At 54.3% G+C, this 21,495-nt stretch overlaps 1 protein-coding gene across 1 annotated transcript in view; it reads left to right on the forward strand.

Annotated features, from left to right (window-relative positions):
* The first annotated feature begins 2,349 nt into the window (after window positions 1-2,349).
* PER2 (period circadian regulator 2) overlaps window positions 2,350-21,495 on the forward strand; it is a 40,386-nt gene continuing 21,240 nt past the window's right edge. The window contains 8 exon segments of the mRNA XM_027116948.1: window positions 2,350-2,463; window positions 6,655-6,823; window positions 13,513-13,760; window positions 14,273-14,335; window positions 15,270-15,424; window positions 17,290-17,411; window positions 18,415-18,616; window positions 20,709-20,760. Coding sequence (XP_026972749.1) covers window positions 13,531-13,760; window positions 14,273-14,335; window positions 15,270-15,424; window positions 17,290-17,411; window positions 18,415-18,616; window positions 20,709-20,760 — 824 coding nt within the window. The 5' untranslated portion in view covers window positions 2,350-2,463; window positions 6,655-6,823; window positions 13,513-13,530.

Genomic DNA, 21,495 nt, shown 5'->3' on the forward strand with positions numbered 1-21,495 from the left:
ACCTGCCTCATCACCCCTTCTATGTTGCAAACTCCTTACAAGCAAAGGATCCAATGAGATGCATTTTTCCACACCCCCCAATACTCAGGTGTCAACAAATACTTGTGGAGTGAATGACAATTTCCAGAAACAAGAATAAAGAAACCAGTTGTGAGACATTGAAAATAGATTCAATTCCAAAGAGTTCTCGAGGTCCATAATGTTTGATAATTTCTAAAATAATGGATTTCACTTTTTACCAGATTTTTGGGTGGAAATACAAATGGCTAAATTTAAGGAGGAAATGTGACATTAAGCTGAAGGCTGAATATGGAGCAAAAGACCAAAGAAAAGTGGAGCAGGGGGAGAATCTCTGTGTGATGTGAATGAGCTGTCTGTTTCCTCTCGCTTCCAGAACAATGGAGCTCACCATTGATGTCAATGTATGTGAAGAAACAAAAGGTCTTTGGGGGCTTCCCCGGTGGCGCAGTGGTTGAGAGTCCACCTGCCGATGCAGGGGACGTGGGTTCGTGCCCCGGTTCGAGAAGATCCCACATGCCGCGGAGCGGCTGGGCCCGTGAGCCATGGCCGCTGAGCCTGCCCGTCCAGAGCCTGTGCTCCAGGACGGGAGAGGCCACGGCAGTGAGAGGCCCGCGTACTGCCAAAAAAAAAAGGCTTTGGGTGTGGTCAGGGTGCAGCTGAGCCTGGATTTGGTTGGGTTTGTGTATGTGTATTTAGGGAGGGGGACGGGGAGGACGTCAATGTCAGAGAAACAGGAGGGGCCACTCTCACCAAGGAGTGTGCGGCACGCAGCAGGCCTGCTAGGACTTATGTGGGAAGGATTGTCCTGATGAACTTGGCATTGCTCCGCTTTGCATCTGTGTGTGATGAAGTTGCACACACACCTTGCCCAGGAGAGGGAAAGAAGTGACGTGCACATAGGAAATACTGAACGTGCATTTGGCTTTGGGAACAAGCAGCTTGGTTTGTTGCAGGCCACCAGATCATAACTCTTCCCTCCCTCCCATCCCTCGTCCCCAGGAAAGCCCAGGAAGAAGAATGGACAAATGGAGGGAGATTCTACAGGTCCCTTCAGCCCTTCAGAGCCCAACCAGCCTCGCCCATCAGACCCTGCAGTTTCAGTGGTTAAGAATACGCCTGCCAATGCAGGGGACACGGGTTCGAGCCCTGGTCCAGGATGATCCCACATGCCGCGAGCAACTAAGCCCTTGCGCCACAACTACTGAGCCTGAGCTCTAGAGCCCACATGCCACAACTACTGAGCCCGTGCGCCTAGAGCCTGTACTCTGCAACGAGAAGCCACCGCAGTGAGAAGCCTGCGCAGAGCAACCAAGAGGGGCCCCCCGCTCGCCGCAACTAGAGAAAGCCCACGCGCAGCAATGAAGACCCAACGCAGCCAAAAATAAATAAATTAATTTAAAAAAAAAGAACACCCTCCTTTTCCAAAGGCCTTTCCCACTCTTCAAGCGCTGCCTCCTCCATGGAGCCTCGGGCATGACTCTAGCCCCGGTTAATTTATGATCCATACCGCCCAATTTAGTATTTGATTAAGTTCCCTTTTCATGAGACGTCCTTTCTCCCTAATGACGTGGTTGGGGGCAGAGACAACATCATTTATTTCTTTTGTACATACTTCCAGTAACAAGGACCCTATTTGCTGAACCAAACCTTGCGACACATGATCTGAAAAATAAGAAAGGCCACCTGGAGGCTAACTGTCCTGGCAGATCTGGGACAAGTGTCAATCTCAGTGGCCTGGGTGGGCGTGCACCGGGAGCTCCTGCAGGGCCGCCCAGTCTCCGGGGCAGCTACAGCGCCTAGCGATGAATGAGAGTGAGTAAATGAATGAATGTGAATGAGTGAATGAAAGATATCTTCGGGGGGCGCGCCTCTGGCCGGTTGCTCAAGGTGACAGTCTCTGGGGGCCTGGGCTTCAGCGGGGGTTCGGCTGCCCGGCGGGCCGGCGCGGGTGCACAGGAGCCCCAGTCCCGCGCCCAACTCCCCCCGCCCCGCGGTGGTACGCGCCACTCCGCACTCCCTGAGCCGGCGGACCTGAGCTGTCTTGAATGGAAGGCACCAAGGCCGGAAGTGGAAGGGCCCACTCGGGAGGACAAGGAGGGGGGCACGAGCGCGCCGCGTCTTCATTGAGGAACCGAATCTGTGAACATGGAATTCCATGTGCGTCTTATGTAAAGAGAGCGACGGGCGCAGCATCCAATGGACGGGCGGCGTTTGCAGGCCCGGCCCCCCTGGTATGCAGATGAGGCGGCACCCCGGCCAATGGCGGGCGCCGGGGGCGGGCGCGGCGAGCGGTCACGTTTTCCACTATGTGACAGTGGCTAGTCCCCGGCGGCGACGGAGGCGGGCGGCCCTGCGGAATCAGTTCAGCTTTTGGCGGCTGCAGCGGCGGGGTCGGAGGGCGACTAGCAGACGGGCTGGCGGACAGGCGAGGGCGCGGCTCCGGTGAGTGCGCGGCGCGGCGGGAAGGGCGAGCCAGCCTGGGCGCCGACTGGCGTCCGGCCGCTGGTTACGTAACCGCCTCCAGGCCGGCCCCGGCCCCGGCCTCGGGCTGGCGGTCTGGGGTCTCGGCGGGCGGGCTGCGGGAGGCGGCAGAGGATCCTCTAGCCCACGGATGCACGATCCGAGGGTTTCCTGGGCGCTTTTACTCCTCGTCTTGAAACCAGCCTCCTCGTCTCTTGAAACCGGCCTGGGGTGGGGACTGTTATTCCCATTTTGCAGATCAAGAAACTGAGGTCCAGAGTGGTTAAGCCCATGTCTGAGGTCACAGAGCTACTGAGTGGCTATATGTCGGACTGTCCTTCTCTAGATGATTTTCTTTTATGAACCCTCCTCTTCTCCCTCCCTGACCCCCTCCCTCCCCCCGCACCCCCGTGGGAGAAGGCTGAGAAAGGCCAAGGCAACTGAGGGTCAGTGCGACAGTCCCTGGGAACATGGAGGGACCCTTGGGGAGCCAGCTTCCTGCTCTGAGGCCACAGAGTCAAGTCTCTGGCTGGGGAAAGGCTACTGCTGGGCACTAGTCTAGGAGCCCTACCTGGACAGCCCATGGGTCCCCTGGAGTGGGTGAGTAGAGAGACAAGACAGTTCCTGGGCCGAGCCAGGCCTGAGCACCTTTGTTCATCCCCTTTGCCCACCCTGGACCGCTCTGTATTTATTCTCTCTCCCCAGGTTGGGTGGAAGAAGGGGGAGGGTTGTACTTTGTGATGTAGCAATCCCATTAACCTTCTGGGGGGTACTTTGGCTGCCAAGTCCTGGACAGGAGCCAGGGGGTGGGTAGTGGCCTGCTTATCCCTCCAGGAAGGCCAGGATAAGGGATGACAACTCGGTTACCAGGGTTCTGATATACAGAAGAAACCAGTTTGGAAGGCTGATTCATACTCACAGAAAAAAAGAGCCAGAAGGTACCCTGGAAATCACCCAGGGTAACCCCTTAGCTTGACAGATGAGGAAACTGAGGCCCAGATGCCTGCTGGGCACACATCACGGCAGGGCCAGGCCCAGGCTCAGGGTGCCTGCAGTGTCTTTCCATTGTCCTGAAGGTCTTGATCTGGGTCAGGATGAGCTTCAGAAGTTCTGTTGGGTGCTGCTGAATCTTGAATGAGCTGGAGTTTAGGGAGAGGGGCCTCAGGCCCCCCAAACGTTAAGAACCCTAGCACCATGGCAGAAGCCCCTCCATGAATACCTCTCCCCTCCCACGTCCAGTGCAGCAAGGCCACTGGCCTTCTCTCTACCTGCAAAGGGGAGATGCCCATCCCCTGTCCCCAGCCGGGGTTTCTGGTCCTGGGCTGGTTTGGCTGAAGAGGGAACAGAACTCTACCTGAAGGCTTTCACTGGAAATTGAGCTTTTAAATACAAGGCTAATGACTTTTTATAAGGCATCTGAGTAAAATGAGGAAAGGGACTCCTTTTTCTCAAGTGGGAGCTACGTGATATGCCAACAGGGATGGAACCGTGGGTGTTCGCAGTTATCTTGTCGCTGTCATCTTGGTGTGATTCACTGGTACAGAACCAACACAGCCCTGGCTTTCTGTGGAGGCTGGGGCGCTGGTGAGGAGGCGGGGTGGCCTGTCACCAGCCAGCGGGCTGCTGCTGGCTGACTCAGCTCCACCCTGGGGCTGGTCTGTACAGCAGGGCTCAGGGTAGGCGATCTTTGAGGTCTGTTTCCATCCCTAGCTTTTTGGATTCCTGTTACTCCACAGGTGATTTCCTTAGGCACCTACACAGGAGACACAAGTTTCTGACTCTGGGGCACATAATGTTACCCTGTGAGGCTTAGAAGGAAACAGGAAAAATTCCTCTCATTTGTACTATTTCTCAATCACATTTAACTTTCAGAAAAATGCTGGTGGGCACGCCTCTGTTTTTAAATGATGATGTAACCTGACGGGGCTTCAGCAAATCACAGGCTCTGGCAGGTCACTCAGTCTCTGGCGGGACCTCTCAGCATGCAGTCCAAAGAGAGAGTGACGCTGAAAACTACCATATTCGGCAAAACTAACTAGAAAGACATAACCTGGCGTCTCTGCAGATGCTCTGCACCCCTGCCCAGTGACAGGTTGTCCCACCTGCCAGCTCACAGAGCACCAGAAAGTCTGGACAGGGCCTCTGATGGGCCTGCCCGGAAGCTCTTCTGTGAAGCCCTCCTTTCTTTTCAGCTCTGTGCTCTTTGCAGGCACCTCTGTAACAAGTTTGCTACTGTATTTCCAAGTCTAGAGCAAATTAGAAGCAGTGAGCGTCCCAGCAGTGCAGGTCAGGGCGAGGCCAAGGCCGCTGTGTTATCAGAGGCGGGCAGTTCTGAAGGTGGTGGGGCTCTCAGCTGAGTGCCGGACCCTCCCCAGGCCCCGAAGGCTTTGAGAATCCTAGCACGCTCCCTGGGGTGACAGAACAATCAGAACAGCTGGACTATTCCCAGGCCTCCCCATGCCGAAGCCAGGAAGCTGCTGCCTTTGCATTATTGTTGTTTTAAATTTTGTGCTTCTCCGTATGTGAGGTTTTAAAGGCAGAGCTGAGAGTGTTTGAAGGGGTCTTAGTGCGGCGGAGACAAGCCTCTCCCCAGCCATCTTCCCTTCCATATTTGGACAGCTGCAGTCATTTTCCTCGGTTACCAGCCGTTTCCATGGAGAGTTGCGGGTGTTTATTCAGCAGGACAAACATTTTCTCCAGATTACAGCAGGCTGGCCTCCGGGAATTGGCTCCTACCAGGAAGTAGCAACCGTGTTATAATATTGGGGGTTGTAAAATACCGAGGTTTGCAGAAACAAAGTACAGGCTGTGACATCCCTGTTACATAAAGTTCGGAAACAGGCAGAATGAACCAGGCTGTGAGAATTCAGGGTCACGGGGCCCTGGGGTGGGAGGGGGAGGGGTGGGGGGACCACCCGGGGCCCCTGGGGGCTGGCAGCATTTTGCCTCCGGGGCTGGGGGCTCAGTTTGTGGACATGGAGCAAGGCCTTACCGTCTCAAGTATCTTCCATTTCAAATCATTGATCGTCTTAAGTGATTGAACCTACACTGCTTTCCACTTTCCACAGAGAAATGCACGTTCCCCCTTAGACTCAGGGGTACTGAGTGCAGGGAGCCTTTACCAGTCCTGGCAGTGGCAGTGGAAGGTGGCCCTGGGGCCCAGGCTGTGTTTTTGTTCTCCTTTTTTTTTTTTTTTTTTACTATTTATTATGGAAACTATGAGTACACGTGCAAGTAGAGAGGACAGGGTAATGAACCCATAAGCCAGCTCGGGTCTTGGCCCTTCTCCTTCTGTATCCCTGCCATTTCCTTCCCATCCCAAATACTGTGAAGCCATCCCAGATGAAGATCTCATCGTGGACGGCACTTTCTAAGTGTTCCTCTGTCCAGTCAGGGCAGCCATCACTGCTGCAGGTGTGGTCAGGGGCCCGGAGTCAGGGGTGCGAGCTCAGCTCCTTTCCCCCGGTCTGACCGTTTTCCGGGGCAGAACCCATGTGTGGATGACTGAGAAGCAGCCGCGATGGGCCTCTAGCATTAGGCACTCGAGCTCATGCCCAGCGGCACACCCAGCTTCCCCACAGCCCCTTTGCAGCAGGGCTGTCCTTTCCTTCGCGGGGCCCCTGGGCTCACGAGGACACCCCACTGCCCTGGTGGAAACACAGGTTTCCCAGGGCTTCCTTGGGGCCCTGGCAGTGCTGGCGCGAGCGGATGCTCAGTGGACGTTGGTGGAAGGCAGGAGGCAAAGTCTGCTTTGACGGGCACGTTGGTTTTGCCGAATTGGCAAAATGCGGTTGGTCAGTTAGAGCTGTCAGTGCCGAGTGACGTGTTTTTCTGGAATAATGAAGCTCAGATGGTTTGGTTTGTTGTTTCCCGTTTCTGCCATGCTTGCCCTACCCTCTTAGCAAAAAGATTTACCTTCCACCGAAGGTCATCTTGTGACCCCTGCTCGATGAATCCTACTCAGACAGGCTCCCAGGGGTGGGACTGGTGAAACCAGGAGGCCCTCCGGGGAGCTGAGCGGCAAGCCTGGGCGAGCGTGGAAGCAAAGCGCGCGATGCACCCACCAAGGGTCGTCCGCATCGCCTGGGGCGGCCAGAAACAGCGCTCGTGACAATGCAATAGCAACTTTTTTTTTTTAATTTGCTTTTTGTTACGCTGTCTCTTTTCCTCTAGTGATTGGCAGTGATAGTGAAAGCCAGCCTTTGCTGGACACTTACTGCATTCCAGATACCGCACTGCTGTCCTTTAACCCTCCGAGCAACCAGTAGGAGGCAGGTGCTGCTGCAGCCCCATCTCACAGATCAGGAAGCGAGGCCCCAGGACGTGTAGGAACTTGCCCAAGGTAACGGCCAGGAAGTGGAGGAACCCGCCAGAGGCCCTGCTGTCCAGAGTCTGCTCATTAGTCCTCTGCAGCTGCCCTGTCACCTTCATAACTTACCCAGCAGAGGACCAGCGCTGCTGCTTGTCTGGGGAGGGCTGTGGGATGGGACAGGTGGTGTCCAGGGAGTGGAGGGGACAGAGTGAATGTCCTCTGCACCCTGGGTGGCCCAGAGCCCCCTTAGAGGTGTCCTGGCTTCCACCTTGCCTCTACCCTGTGGCCCTGCTAACACGTGAGTCATACCTTGTTGCACAGGACTCTACAGCAGTTCCCACCTCACTCAGAAAAAGCCAGGGCCCTGGCTCTGCCCTGCGAGGTGCCACATGACCTGGCTCTGACCTCACATCAGCTCCTACCTTCTGCCTTGCCCTTTCTGCTCCAGACTCGTCCATTGTCCTCAGACCCATCTGCCTCAGGACCTTTTCATGTGCTGTCCTCCTGCCTAGAATACTCTTCTTCCAGCACCCTCCTGGCCCATTCTGTCACTCTCTTCAGTCTGTCTTAGTTTGGGTTCTCTTAAAAGCAGAGTGCGGGCCGAGGCTTAAAGGCTAGTGCTTCTGGCAATCAGAGAAGAAAAAGAAATAAAAGGAGTACAAATTGGAAAAGAAGAAGTAAAACTGTCACTGTTTGCAGATGACATGATGCTATACATAGAAAATCCTAAAGATGTCACCAGAAAACTACTAGAGCTAATCAATGAATTTGGTAACGTTGCAGTATACAAAATTAATACACAGAAATCTCTTGCATTCCTATACACTAATGATGAAAAATCTGAAAGAGAAATTAGGGAAACACTCCCATTTACTATTGCAACAAAAAGGATAAAATACCTAGGAATAAACCTACCTAGAGAGACAAAAGACCTGTACGCAGAAAACTATAAGACTGTTGAAAGAAATTAAAGATGATACCAACAGATGGAGAGATATACCATGTTCTTGGATTGGAAGAATCAATATTGTGAAAATGACCATACTACCCAAAGCAATCTACAGACTCAATGCAATCCCTATCAAATTACCAATGGCATTTTTTTACAGAACTAGAACAAAAAAATCTTAAAATTTGTATGGAGACACAAAAGACCCCGAATAGCCAAAGCAGTCTTGAGGGAAAAAAATGGAGCTGGAGGAATTAGACTCCCTGACTTCAGACTATACTACAAAGCTACAATAATCAAGACAATAGGGTACTGGCACAAAAACAGAAATATAGGTCAATGGAACAGGATAGAAAGCCCAGAGATAAACCCATGCACCTATGGTCAACTAATCTATGACAGAGGAGGCAAGGATATACAACGGAGAAAAGACAGTCTCTTCAGTAAGTGGTGCTGGGAAAACTGGACAGCTACATGTAAAAGAATGAAATTAGAACACTCCCTAACACCATACACAAAAATAAACTCAAAATGGATTAGAGACCTAAATGTAAGACCGGACACTATAAAACTCTTAGAGGAAAACATAGGCAGAACACTCTTTGACATAAATCACAGCAAGATCTTTTTCATCCACCTCCTAGAGTAATGGAAATAAAAACAAAAATAAACAAATGGGACCTATTGAAACTTAAAAGCTTTTACAAAGCAAAGGAGACTACAAACAAGATGAAAAGACAACCCTCAGAATGGGAGAAAATATTTGCAAACGAATCAACGGACAAAGGATTAATGTCCAAAATATATAAACAGCTCATGCAACTAAATATTAAAAAAACAAACAACCCAATCCAAAAATGGGCGGAAGAACTAAATAGACATTTCTCCAAAGAAGACCTACAGATGGCCAAGAAGCACATGAAAAGCTGCTCAACATCACTAATTATTAGAGAAATGCAGATCAAAACTGCAATGAGGTATCACCTCACACCAGTTAGAATGGGCATCATCAGAAAATCTACAAACAACAAATGCTGGAGAGGGTGTGGAGAAAAGGGAACCCTCTTGCACTTTTGGTGGGAATGTAAATTGATACAGCCACTATGGAGAACAGTATGGAGGTTCCTTAAAAAACTAAAAATAGAATTACCATATGACCCAGCAATCCCACTACTGGGTATATACCCAGAGAAAACCATAATTCAAAAAGACACATGCACCCCAGTGTTCATTGCAGCACTATTTACAATAGCCAGGTCATGGAAGCATCCTAAATGCCCATGGACAGACGAATGGATAAAAAAGATGTGGTACATATATACAATGGAATATTATTACTCAGCCATAAAAAGGAACGAAATTGGGTCATTTGTAGAGAAGTGGATGAATCTAGAGACTGTCATACAGAGTGAAGTAAGAAAGAGAAAAACAAATATCGCATATTAACTCATATATGTGGAACCTAGAAAAATGGTACAGATGAACCGGTTTGCAGGGCAGAAATTGAGACACAGATGTAGAGAACAAACATATGGACACCAAGGGGGGAAAGCAGTGGCAGGTGGGGGTGCTGGTGTGATGAATTGGGAGATTGGGATTGACATGTCTACTGATGGGTATAAAATGGATGACTAATAAGAACCTGCTGTATAAAAAAATAAATAAAAGAAAATTCAAAAATTAAAAAAAAAACCCAAAACACTAGTGCTCCCCTGGGAGGTGCAATCCCAGCACAGCTGGAGTGAGGAAGAGGGGAGTGCAGAAGAGAAGGCTGTGACACACGCACACGCACACGCACACACAGGCACACGTGCGTTGACACCCTGCTTCACAGACACTCAGCTGGCCGCTCAGCCCCTTGGGGCCTCATCCAAAAAACTATCAAAAAAAAAGGAAGGAAGGACACAAAGAAAAGCTCCAGGACAGTCTGTTCGAGGGAGGGGTGGAGAGGGATGGGTGCTGTGGTCCGAGCTCACCCAGGGAGTACAGTCTCCCGGGGTTCCGGCTGCCTCACCGGCCCTTCGGCAGCAGTGGGGGAAGCAGGGCGCACCCCGTGGTGTGGCGCTTCATCCACGGTCACGGGCATCCGGCAGAGCCAGAGTCTCCTGATGACCTCAGGTGTGGTACCAGGAGGGCCGCGTGGGCGTGTGCCTAGCAGTGGCCGGCGGGGAGGGAGGGGCTGCAGGCCGTGGGGAGAGGGAGGCCAAGGGGCTCTGAATCACCACCACATGGGGGTGCAAGGCCAGACATCACTTACCCATGGGCCTTCCCTGGCCACCCTTCCCAATTCACGCCGCTGCTCCCACACGCCTCCTGGACTCCGGCTCTGCGTCCTTCTCTTAGCACTTACCCTAATGTGCTCTACGCGTCGCTCCCGTCTTGATGGTCTGTTTTCCCCACTAGAATGTAAGCTCCGTGAGGGCAGGAAAGATGGCTGTCCCGTTCTCTGCCGGCACGGTGGCCCTCGGTGCTGTGCACAGAGCAAGTTGATCAGCAGAAACAGCCCTGGAGCAGTGCGGGCGCACGCCGAGCCCTGCCAAGTGCTGCCTGTCATTTTTACCGTCGCTCCCGCTGTTCTGTGACTTGTCCGTTTACGCCGCAGAGTCTTCCCACATCAGTGTGTCTGGTCTCCGTCTTTTTGATGGAGTACATAGTATTCCACAGTGCAGATGTCCCAGAGTTTATGCCTTCACACCACGTGCCAGGCCCTGGGGTACAGCCGTCAGCAAAAGCGCCCACGCGTCAGTGTGCAGTTGGGCAGTGTCGGTGCCACAGGAGAGAAAGCCAAGAAGGGGATGCAGGGCTGGCAGGGCCGGGGAGAAGGCACAGCTGTTTGTGCAGGACGGTCAGGCCATCTGCCAGACAAGTGCTGCGGGCACCAGGGAGCAGCAAATGCAAGGTCCCCGAGGTCGGAGCACAGTGCCTGGGCCAAGGGGGTGGCTGCAAGGGAGATTCCAGGAGGCAGCTGGAGGCCTCGCTGAGCTGTTGACCCCTGTGCAGAGCAGGGCTGAGCTCTGTGCCCAGGGGAGAGAGGAGCTCACTTGCCCTGTGTGGACCGCAGTGGGGTCAGGTGAGGCAGGGGGCCCAGTTTGGAAGTTGCCCTGGACAGGATGCGGGTAGACTTCTTGCTGGTGGTTCTTTCCAGGTTTTTCTTCCTCCAAACCCCGTGCTCACACGTCTCTGTGCATGGACGAGCATTCCCACGGAGCAGCTTCCTAGGAGGGGGGAGGGGGAGGGGCTGGGGTGTAAGCATTGCTAGACACGCCCAGAGACCCCCCAGGAAGACTTCGTTAGTCCAACACAGTGCACAGGAGTCCTGCTCCTGGCCAACCCAGGATGCTGTCGGTCCTGTTAGATTTTGGAAACCTCGTGCTTTGCGTTTTCCTCGTGTCTAAAGGTTGGGCATCCTTCCAGGTTTATAGCTCTTACCTGGTGTTTCTCTTTGTGGGAACAGTCTGTCCTTAGTCTTTGGTCTCTCTCTTCCCAGATGTTAGTTCCCAGATGTTAGCACCTTTCATTCTTTCATCGAATTAGCTAGAACTTCCCTGAAATGTTGAAGACCGAGCAGTAGACTTGCTTATTTTGTTCCTGACTTTCACTGCAAAGAGCTGGCGTTTGAGGTTCTCTGTGATTCGGGACCAATAAACAGCTTCCGTCTAAAGCCATAGCAAGATCCTCTGAGACTTCCTGCCTGTGGCCGTGACCGTCTCCTCTCAGAGTGTAGAGACTTTATCTTCTGAAAATTTAACATTACAGCAGAGATGTCCAAGACTAGCGTGACTTAGCATCCTTGCAGGTAACCTGTTTTTCCTGTTGGGATGTGGGTAGAATTTTCTTTTTTCTTGAAAGCATCATTTTCATCAGGACATGGATGGGCTTTGACACTCCTCACATAATTCTGCCTGGTCCTCAGGGAGTCCTGCAGCTGCAGCTCTGCCTCCAGGATGGTTTCCTTCACGTGTATCTTTCACTGTAGTTTCTGTTTCATTGCTATGGTGTCTTTTTCAGAAAGAGATGTTATCTGCAGGTAACAATGTGCCTCTAACATCAGCCCTTTCCCTGGGCGTGTTTAAAAGGTTTCTCACTCTCATCCTCCCGTCGCTGAGTCTGAACTTTAGCTTTCTAATTGTCTGTTGTAATGTGACATTTCCACTTCAGTCTGCGGCTTTAGCTCATCCTTCATTACGTGTTTCATCGAATCTGTCGTTTTTTGACTTTCGCTTATGGTACAGAGTTGGTGCTGTCCTAAGTTTGCTTGTTTCCTCGTGCCGTGGAGGTTGTGTGCATCTTGTCTTCATTGTACTTCTTTTCAGAAGCTGCATGTTGGCTCTTTTCTGTTTATCTGGTTCATGAACAAGACAGGGTCTGATTGGACCTGCTGTTTTCCAAAGCGTAATGTGGTTGGGTTCTGCGCGGGTCCCCATCTTTGGCGGGTGAGGGAGCCTGAATCCGGCACTGTCTCCTGCTGTATGTGGCCTCAGGCAGCTCACCGGCCTGTTTGCCCATCCCTGGAAGGGAATGCTGGTGCGCCGCGGATGGCGATCATGAGGGTTACACATCCTCAGCACAGTGTCCACAGAGGCCTCCCTGCGGCCTCTGGTCCAGGTGCCTGAGCGCAGGGAAGCTGCAGGGGCACATTCTGCTTTCTGGGGACCCCCCTCGGTGAAGGTGCCGCTGCCTGGGCCTCCAGATCTTCCCCCGCTGCTCGGTGACCGAGGCTGGCCTTTGGAGACTGTGTCAGTGGGTCCCTTTGCCTTCCGGCTTCCTGACCTCCGAGCTCAGGAGGTTGATGCCCCCCACGGGCCGCAGGTTGTCTGGGCGCCTCTGGTTTCAGTAGCCCTCCTCTTCCTGCCCCTCCAGGCCCAGAGAAGGTAACAGCTCCCTCCCCCTAACCGGTTGCCCCCGAGCTGCACATCATTTGTAGTTTCCTTAACCCTGACCACGCCCTTTCATGCCGGGCCTTCCTCGACCTCCCCGCTGGTGTGCATGAGTGCCTGCTTCCTCCCGGGACCTCGCAGGGGGGCACCATCCCAGGTCCTGCTTTTACCCTGTGACGTCTAAGTCTCCCGTCCTTAGGCTTCTGGTCAACCCCTCCTGCCCTGGCTACTCCCTGTCTTTACTCATCCCCGCCTGTGGCCGGTTGGTCTCTCATTTCAGCCCCGCTCCATCCACCTACCCCCAAAGCACCAAAGCTAAACTTGCTGTCCAAACGCAAGCGAAGTTATAGGAATTTCTGCTTCCAGTGCTCCAGCGGCTCCTCGTCAATCCCAGATAACTCCACGCCGGCCTCGTACTGGTACCTCCACCTCCCCACCCCTCCCGCTCGGCTGGACCCCCCTGTGCCCGGACCCCCTGCTGCTGTAAGGGCCCCCGCCGCTCTGCCCTCCTCACGCAGTGACGCCTGCTCCCCGAAGCCACATTTCTCCCTGGCCCGCAGCCTGGTTCCAGGCTCTGCCCCTGCCCACAGCCTGGTTCCAGGGCCTCCTGTAACTTGTGATGGCCAAGATTTCTGAACCCCGCTGCCCCTGCACACTGCCTGGGGAGGCCGTCAGCAACTTGGTGTCTGAGGCAGCGGCCACCTGATTCACGCGCCTTCGCAGTTCATGGCAGGTGGGAGCCCTGTGGATACGAGCGCAGAAGACCCACGATTGACGGCACCTCCTGCCGGCTCCTCCAGCGAAACGTGGAGAGAGATTCCCACGGGACGCTTCACCTGATGGCCGCACGACCCCCTGCCCCCTGAACCTGATGACCTTCTCTTGTTTGCCAGCATCACTCAGGAGCCAGCATGAACGGATGCGCTGACTACGCCCCCAGCCCCAGTGACCCTTCCAAGGAGCCTGTGGAGCCCTGGCCCAGCCAAGCCCCCCTCCAGGAGGACGTGGACATGAGCGACGGCACAAGCAGGAATGAAACCAACGAGAACGGCTCGACGGGGCGGGACTCACGGGGCAGCAACTGTGACGACAGCGGCCGGGAGCTGGGGATGCTGGTGGGGCCGCCCGGCACCTGCCAGGGGTGGGTGTGTCTGAGGCCCCCAAGGCGAGGCTGGGCATTTGTTTTCTCAGTGTCTCATTCCGTGCTATTGCGATTACTTTTGCAGTCTTTAAATCTTGATGACCAAGTTTTTTAAGACTTCTGAAAATCTTATTGACTCAGAATAACTAAAATTTGCTAGGGTCTGTCCTTCCTTATGACGGTGATTTTGGGTGTCAGACCGCCAGTAGCTAGACACGTAGCACGGTGACCAGATCTTGGGAGGCGGAAGAGTCAGGGAACCCCTCGAGCAGCTACTGAACCGACGCCCTGTGGTTTATAGAAAGCGAACTTCTCCTCTAGTCTTGGGTTTATATCCCCCAGTACTTAGTTTCTCCGGTGTCCAGAGGTTTCTTGTTCTTTTTCTCTTAAGCTCGTATTTTTTCCTAATTGACTTACTGTGGTGTAATGCAGCCCGTCATCGCTGGGTGGATGGGGGGAGAAGTGGATGGACACACTCTTCTGAGTTTGGCCTTTATTTTTTGTTCTTTTAGTCCAGGTACATTTAGCGTGATGATGGTGAAGTCTGAGCACCACCCGTCCACAAGTGGCTGCAGGTAAGACCAGTTAGAACTCCCTCAGTTTAGAGCCTTTAGAGAGATGGAAAGATTTGTCATGAGATAAGGTTTTGGGGGTGATGCAACTTTTTTCAGGCTTCTGCTAGAACCTGTTAGTCTGAGCAGCTGTCTGCCTTGTGAGCCCAGCCGCGCCCTTTCAGACGACCGTCCCCACGGGCCGCTCACAGCCCCTGATGTTGCCCCAGACCTGTAGCTGCTCAGCTCTCGCTAAGCAGACCTTGTCTGCGTCTTGGACGTGTATCTGGAACACGCACTTTTTTTTACGTGTTTGTAACAAACGTGTCCTTAATTTCATATTCACATCCCCACTGGAGCAAAATCCTGATCTCTGTCCTGGGCATATGGGGCCTTTGCCATCACCACCCGAGAGGCCTGACCCCGTCACTCTCTCGGTGCCCTCTGTCTAAACAGGCCCATCTCCCCCAGCAAGTGCCGCCTGCCCCTCCTCCTGCCCCTTCCACGTCCTTGAGTTTGAAGATCCTCCGTATAAACCCCCTTTCCTCTCCAAGGCTTCACACGTCATTTATGTCCTCGCCCCAGGATGCCACTGTGCTGCCCTCTGGGGTCTCCGTCGCTGTCTCCCTCTCTGTCTGAGATGGGGGTAGGCAGAGTTCAGCAGTGGGGCCTGCTGGCCGGGCTGTGGGTGGACCAGCAGGGGGGAGGGCACCCTCCAGCATTCACCTGGGTCAGAACACTGGTTCTCCCGGGCAGTTCCTCTCCCCGTGAGAGACACGAGGCGATGTCTGCAGACATTCGTGGTTGTCACAGCTGCTGGGGGCTGCTGCATCCTGCATGCCCACCCAGGACCACGTGGACCACAGTGTCCTCGCACCCTGGTGGAGAAACTGGACCAGAGGCACGTTTCTTCCGAAAAGGGCACTTAGGGTACTGACGTTTTTCTTTAACTCCGTAGCAGCGAGCAGTCCACCAAAGTGGATGCCCACAAAGAGCTGAACAAAACGCTGAAGGAGCTGAAGGTCCACCTCCCTGCGGACAAGAGGGCCAAGGGGAAGGCCAGCACCTTGTTGACCCTCAAGTACGCCCTGAGGAGCGTGAAGCAGGTGAAAGGTACATCCGCCTCACATGTTTGTTCCAACCTGTAGAAGTCGGTTTCACGTCTCCCCAAATTAGAGCTTCAGTTGTGTTGATTTTCTAAATTTCAGTCCTGAAGTAGCAGAAGGAAGTTGGGGAAGTCTGATGAAATCTCAGCTGGTTGGAAATCTCAGTTCATTGGAAGTTTTCTGTTGTACTTTTAGAGGAAAAAAAAGCAGGTAGAAAACCAGCTGATAAAAGAAACCTATTTACAACATGAAGCTTTCGTGCTCGTGCCCGGGGCTGGGGTCAGGTCACGTTCAGGAATGTCCAGCACCTTCCAGGCTCTGGCTGGAGAGTTGTGACGTGTGTGTACGCTGGCGACGTGAAGAGCCCCCAGCATTTAGCTGAGGGCTTGCCCCTCCTTTAAAAAATAATGTGGGGGGGGGGGGCTCTCCTGGTGTCGCAGTGGCTGAGAGTCCGCCTGCCGATGCAGGGGACGCGGGTTCGTGCCCCAGTCCGGGAAGATCCCACATGCCGTGGAGCGGCTTGGCCCGTGAGCCATGGCCGCTGAGCCTGCGTGTCCGGAGCCTGTGCTCCGCAACAGGAGAGGCCACAGCAGTGAGAGGCCCGCGTACCGAAGAAAAACAAAACAAAACAAAATAACGTGAGGGGGAAGAAAAGGAAACAAACAGCAACAAAAAAAAAGGAGAAGATACAAGGAGGGTATTGCCTGATCTTATCCTTAAAGGACAGTATTTTCGAGCTGCTTCAGATTCAAGACCTTGGGCAGTTCATCTCTCGTTTTTCTAAAAATACGTGAATTTCCATCGTGGTGGTCTTTGCACCAGGAGGGCGGGCAGGCGGGACCAGGCGCCCCCTTTCCGTCACAGGCACACAGTGACAGGACCCACGTGATCCGAGTCCTGCTTACCTCTGGGGTATGTTCGGGTTTTACTGTTGGGTGGAAGAACTCGTAAGAGCTTTCAGAGCCGGTCAGTGGAATCGACTGAGGCTTTTACCTAAGATGTGTGTGCAGAACTCTTCACAGATGCAGTGCAGGAATCCACCAACACACACTGCAGATTCCAAAGGACTTGCGTCATCAAGCCGCTTTACGTTGCATAAATTCCAGGTCCCTGCCGTAACTTCCAATAGCGTGCGGTCTTCCTTCAGTTGCTCCTGTGGCTGGCCCTTCCATTGAGCTGGGGCCCCTTCCCTGGGTCTCAGGTAAACGCAGGTGCCTCTGTCTCCGGGGCAGGTAAGGAACGCACCGCTGTGGAGGGAGCACCGGCATCTCCAGTGCACTGTTCTGCCAACAGCCCATCCCCGGAGACCAGGCCCAGGACACCCACGCTGGGGGTGACCTCAGCACGGTTTAGCTGTTGAAGTCGGGCATCCTGGCTTCCCCTCGCCTGAGGGCTCCCCTCTGGGTGGAGATAGCTTTGTCACCCTGTACGGGGTGTCCCGGGATGAGTGGTCCTCGTCTTCAGTTCTGTTCTGAGCAGTTCATTCTGAAAACAGGGTTGTTTCTCATGCCCGGTGTTGCTAAGAGTCGATTCTGTCCGGATGGGAGCGTCTGACCCCCGAGGGAGCAGATGCAGGGGCTGCCACAGCTGACCTGCGCGGAAACATTGATGCTGTGTCGCGGTTACAGGCCTTTGGGGAAAGTGAGGCTTAGGCAGAACCGTGTGGTCGTGTTACCGAAAAGAATGTGTCTTTATCGTTTTAAAAATTTCTGTAATCAAAGGCCTTCTGATTTTTCAGGGAAAAGAATCCCGGATGTCTGTTTGTCTAGCCTTCACATTTCTCTGTGTTCTGTGCCCACTTTCTCATGGGAAAGGTAGAGCCCAGCCATGAGTTAGGGCCGCCCTCAGCCCTCCCCTTGGTCTCGCCTACAGCCAGTGAGGAGTACTACCAGCTGCTGATGTCCAGTGAGGACCACGCCTGCAGTGCCCACGTGCCCTCCTGCACGGTGGAAGAAATCGAGAGCGTCACCTCCGAGTTCATTGTGAAAAACGTGGTAAGTGTCCTGACGAGCGAAGTCTTCCCCCAGGAGGCTCAGCTCAGGTGGCCGAGGTCTTCACCCAGGGGAGCCGGCTGAACCTCGGTTCCATAGCAGCAGGGTGGGGAGTCTCAGGAAATGAGTTCCTTCCTTAAAAGAAAAGAAAGTCAGTCAGGGATTCCGAAGTGGCGGCCGTGTTGCCGACTTGTGCTGTTCTCTGAGGCTGTCCTCGTGCGCTGACTGCACCCCACACCCCGAGTGTGTGTGAGTGAGCCCCCCTTGACTGAGGGGGGGTGGGGGAAGGGACACACTAGGTGACTGTCAGTTCACTTGCAGGGCGGGCGCTTATGCATTTTTAAGCAACCCATAAAGGTGAGGCTTCCCTGGAGGTCTGGGGAAGGGGAGGGAGTTACCCCCAGTTCTCAATTAATGAGAGGAAACCAGAGGGCAAGTGGGGACCCAGAGGTGCGGAATCGCAGCAGTGATGGCCTGCAGAATGGGACTGCCTGGCCCTTCCCGTCTCTTTCCTCCCGTGCCCTCCCTGCAGCTTAACCCCCAGGGAGCCCCACCCCGAGCTCAGAGGGCCAGCCAGCGTGGGGAGAGCCCGTGGTGGGCCAGGGGGCCTGAGGCCTCCAGCCCGCCAGGCAGCCCTGAGCCCCGGGAGAGAGAGGAAGAGGCCCCCTTCCCCCTCCCGAATCACCCAGGCTGGACGCCAGGGAGCTCTGTGCCCAGAAGATGGAGCAGGTGACAGCTGCAGGGAATCAGCACAGCTGGGATTCCTTTTGGCAGTGGAGCCCTGATGTGTTTTTTCAGATAATATCCCCCTGGGACCCCAGTATATGTAAGAGGGGAGGCAGTTATCCTCGTCAGGGCTGAGGAGAGGGGCCCAGAGGCTTCCTCTGACCCTTCATGCGTCCTGCTCCCTTCCCGTCTGTCAGCCCCGATTCTCTGCCCTCTGGGGAGGGTGACCTGTCCAGTCCCCTCCAGCCCGGCCTCACCAGAGTCGTGTTCTCCATTCCAGGACATGTTTGCTGCGGCCGTGTCCCTGGTGACCGGGAAAATCCTGTACATCTCTGACCAAGTGGTCTCCATCTTCCACTGTAAGCGGGGCACCTTCCACGACACCAAGTTTGTGGAGTTCCTGGCGCCCCACGACGTGGGCGTGTTCCACAGCCGCACCACGCCGTGCAAGCTGCCGCCCTGGAGTGTCCGCCACCGAGCAGGTGAGGGCCCCGCGGCCGGGCTGCCTTGTCCTCTTCCACAGGCAGCGTGGGGAGGGGCCGGGCGGTGCCGCCCCCGACGTGGGGCTGCTGCCCACCTCCCCTCCGCTGGAGGCCTGCAGTAGGTCCCCATGGAGGGGCCTGAGGCTGCCCTGTCTGTCCAGGTGCAAGATTAAAGGTGGTTTGCTCAGAATACATTTAGAGAGAGAAAAAAGTCTTTTCATAAATTTCAGAAAGGGAAAACTACTTCAGAAGATTTTAAGACATGTCAGGCATTTTAGAAAGGAAGTTGATCGGAGCTGGAGTCTGGACATGCGGCTGCAGGGTCGGGGGAAGGACGGAGGTACATCTGGAAGGCTCTCTGCAGGTGGTGCAACGATGTCAGCGTAGCGGGGGGCTCTTCACCTCCACCAGAGGCCGCGCCATCCTCCCGGGCTCAGACCCCAGCCTTCCAGGCACTTCAGGCTCCAGTCTGCGCCCAGGTGGCTGCTTCCTCGGACCTCGGGTCCCCCACCCCCCCTCATGTTCCTGGCCACAGGGCTCTCACGGTCAAGTGTCGTGTGTCCTTGTCCTCCTGCAACATGGTTGGGGAGACATTGCGTCTGGAAGGCATGGAAGCTCTCTCGTGACCAGCACGGGCCTTCACATGAGTGGGTGCAGGAGGGGACCGGTTGACCAGACAAGTCTCAGCAGAAACATGGCACGGGGTCCTGGCAGAAGGTACTGGAGAGAAGAGGGTCCCCACCAGCTCAGGCCTTTCAGTGACCAGGTGGCCGACAGCGTAGGTCCTGCAGCATCCGTCCACCTACACCTTGACTGTCATCAGCTCCTCGGTGGGCTCCGATTGCTCAGAGCTGAGATGGACCCAAAGAGGAGAAGCCACGAGAGACGAGCAGGAAGCGGACGGGGCCGGGAGTCCCCCCAGAACAGCTGGGCCTCAGTCGTGATCTTCACCAAGAGCCAGCCCTGGCCACGCCACCCAAAGCTGACTCCCATCTCGTCCTTGGCTCCTGGGTCAGCATCTCTGCTCATGTCGAAACGCTCCTCAGCCCACTGTCACCACCTCCTGGATCTTGGGTCCCTGCACGCCATGGTGCTCCCAGGCAGCCGGCAGCGGGGCCGTCACTGTCACAGCCACCTTTCAGCAGCTGTTCCTCCCTGACGACAGACAGCCCGCGGCCAGAAGTGCAGTTTGCTTTGGGGTTGGCTCATTAAAGGAGACACTCGCCTGGCGCTTCAGAGGCAGAGCTGTCTGCTTTCTCCCGAAGTCCCAGCCCAAGGGCTGTGCGGTCAGATCGCTGAAGTTTGTGGTGCACGTTACTAGGACCTGTCAATGCTGGGTCACTGCGTGGAGGGAGGCAGCTCTGCGTGTGGATTCACAGCACGAACAGGCCGGCACCATCTCCCCAGGATGCTTGCCACTGAATTTTTGTCTGAATAGAAAAGAAGGACCAGGTGACTTCTTGAAGGCCTTTCCAGGCTGGAAATTTTATATCATTTTCCCCAACCAGCAATCATCTACTTCTCCTCATTTCTTTTGAGTAGAGGAAGCTTTACCTGAAAGACCAGAGTCTAAGATTTCTTTTTCTAAAATGCGTTTATTGTGGAAACACCATTCTGTCATCTCTGATGAGGTCACCCAGTCGAACTCGTGTTTTTACTAGACATTTTAAATTTTAAAGTAAGTTAATATTTAGGAAAAGGATTGATGTAAGCTGTGAAATGCCCTGAGTTGCTTCTATTAGAATTAAATATCCCCCAAAATATGTAGGTTGAAATGTCCAGGGCTTTATATGCAAAAATTCTGCACGTCAGTCAGTACGTCTTCCGCAGTTAAATTGGTCGTTAATTAGTGTGTTTGTAGCAGCGCTTTTCGCGCGGCAGAATCTGGTGAGTGCGCGCTCGTGAAATAGATTTCTCCTTAGTCAGAACTGTGGTACAAGGTCTCTGACCTAAGGGCTCTGCTCAGCGCCAGGTAAACGTGCATCCCACCTTGACTCTCAATCCTCCTGCCTCTGCCTGGTCTGTGGGAAGTAAGAGCACTGTCCCTGGTCAGTGGTGTAACTGGGTGAGTGACTGGGGCCTTTTCTTTTAGACTCTTTTACTCAAGAATGCGTGGAGGAGAAATCTTTCTTTTGCCGCGTCAGGTAAGCCCAGGTTTTCCTGAATTTCATTGCACAGACGTTTCATCATGAGGGCCTCTCGCAAAGGCGGAGGAGGTGCAGGGGTGCCCTCCGCATGCCACCAGCCGAGGCCACAAGCCTGCCCAGGCCCCGTTCTGTGGGGCTGAGGTGCTGCAGGAGCATCCCTGCCACATAGCATGAGTGTTCCTGGAAAGTCCGCGTGAAGACACGTTTCCACAAGCGGAGTTATTTGTTTTGTTTGGGGAGGGGGGGTGCCACTTGGCTTGTGGGATCTTAGTTCCCTGACTCGGGATTGAACCCAGTCTCCGGCAGTGAAAGCGCCGAGACCCAGCCACTGGGCCGCCAGGGAATTCCCGAGCCGTGTTTTAAATGTGCACAAGGTATTAAGACAGCCTAGTCAGCGCTGGCGCTTTGCCTGCTCCTTGGGGGAGTGTCGGCCTCGGGAGCCCGGACTTGCTGTCCGTGACCCAGGAAACCGGCCGGCAGCCCCCACCTGGGAAGGCATGAACCCCGTGGTCCACGAGGACCCCAGAAGCATGTGTGGCCTTTGGTTCGAGTGTACCTTTTTTCAGGGAGAGCCCCGTAGCTTTCCCAACAGGTTTTTGGCCCCAAGTCGCGTGACCAGTTGAGCATGCAGCTGCGGTATCAGGAGTGACCCTGGCCAGACACTGGCACCCTCGGAAGCTGGGGCTGGGACCCCCCTGTTGGAGCAGCATCCTCTCCCCAATTAAAATGCAA

This window comes from Aethalodelphis obliquidens, unplaced genomic scaffold (assembly GCF_003676395.1).
Source record: "Aethalodelphis obliquidens isolate GAN/ISIS:26980383/991018 unplaced genomic scaffold, ASM367639v1 scaffold2, whole genome shotgun sequence".
NCBI classification, from domain to species: Eukaryota; Metazoa; Chordata; class Mammalia; order Artiodactyla; family Delphinidae; genus Aethalodelphis; species Aethalodelphis obliquidens.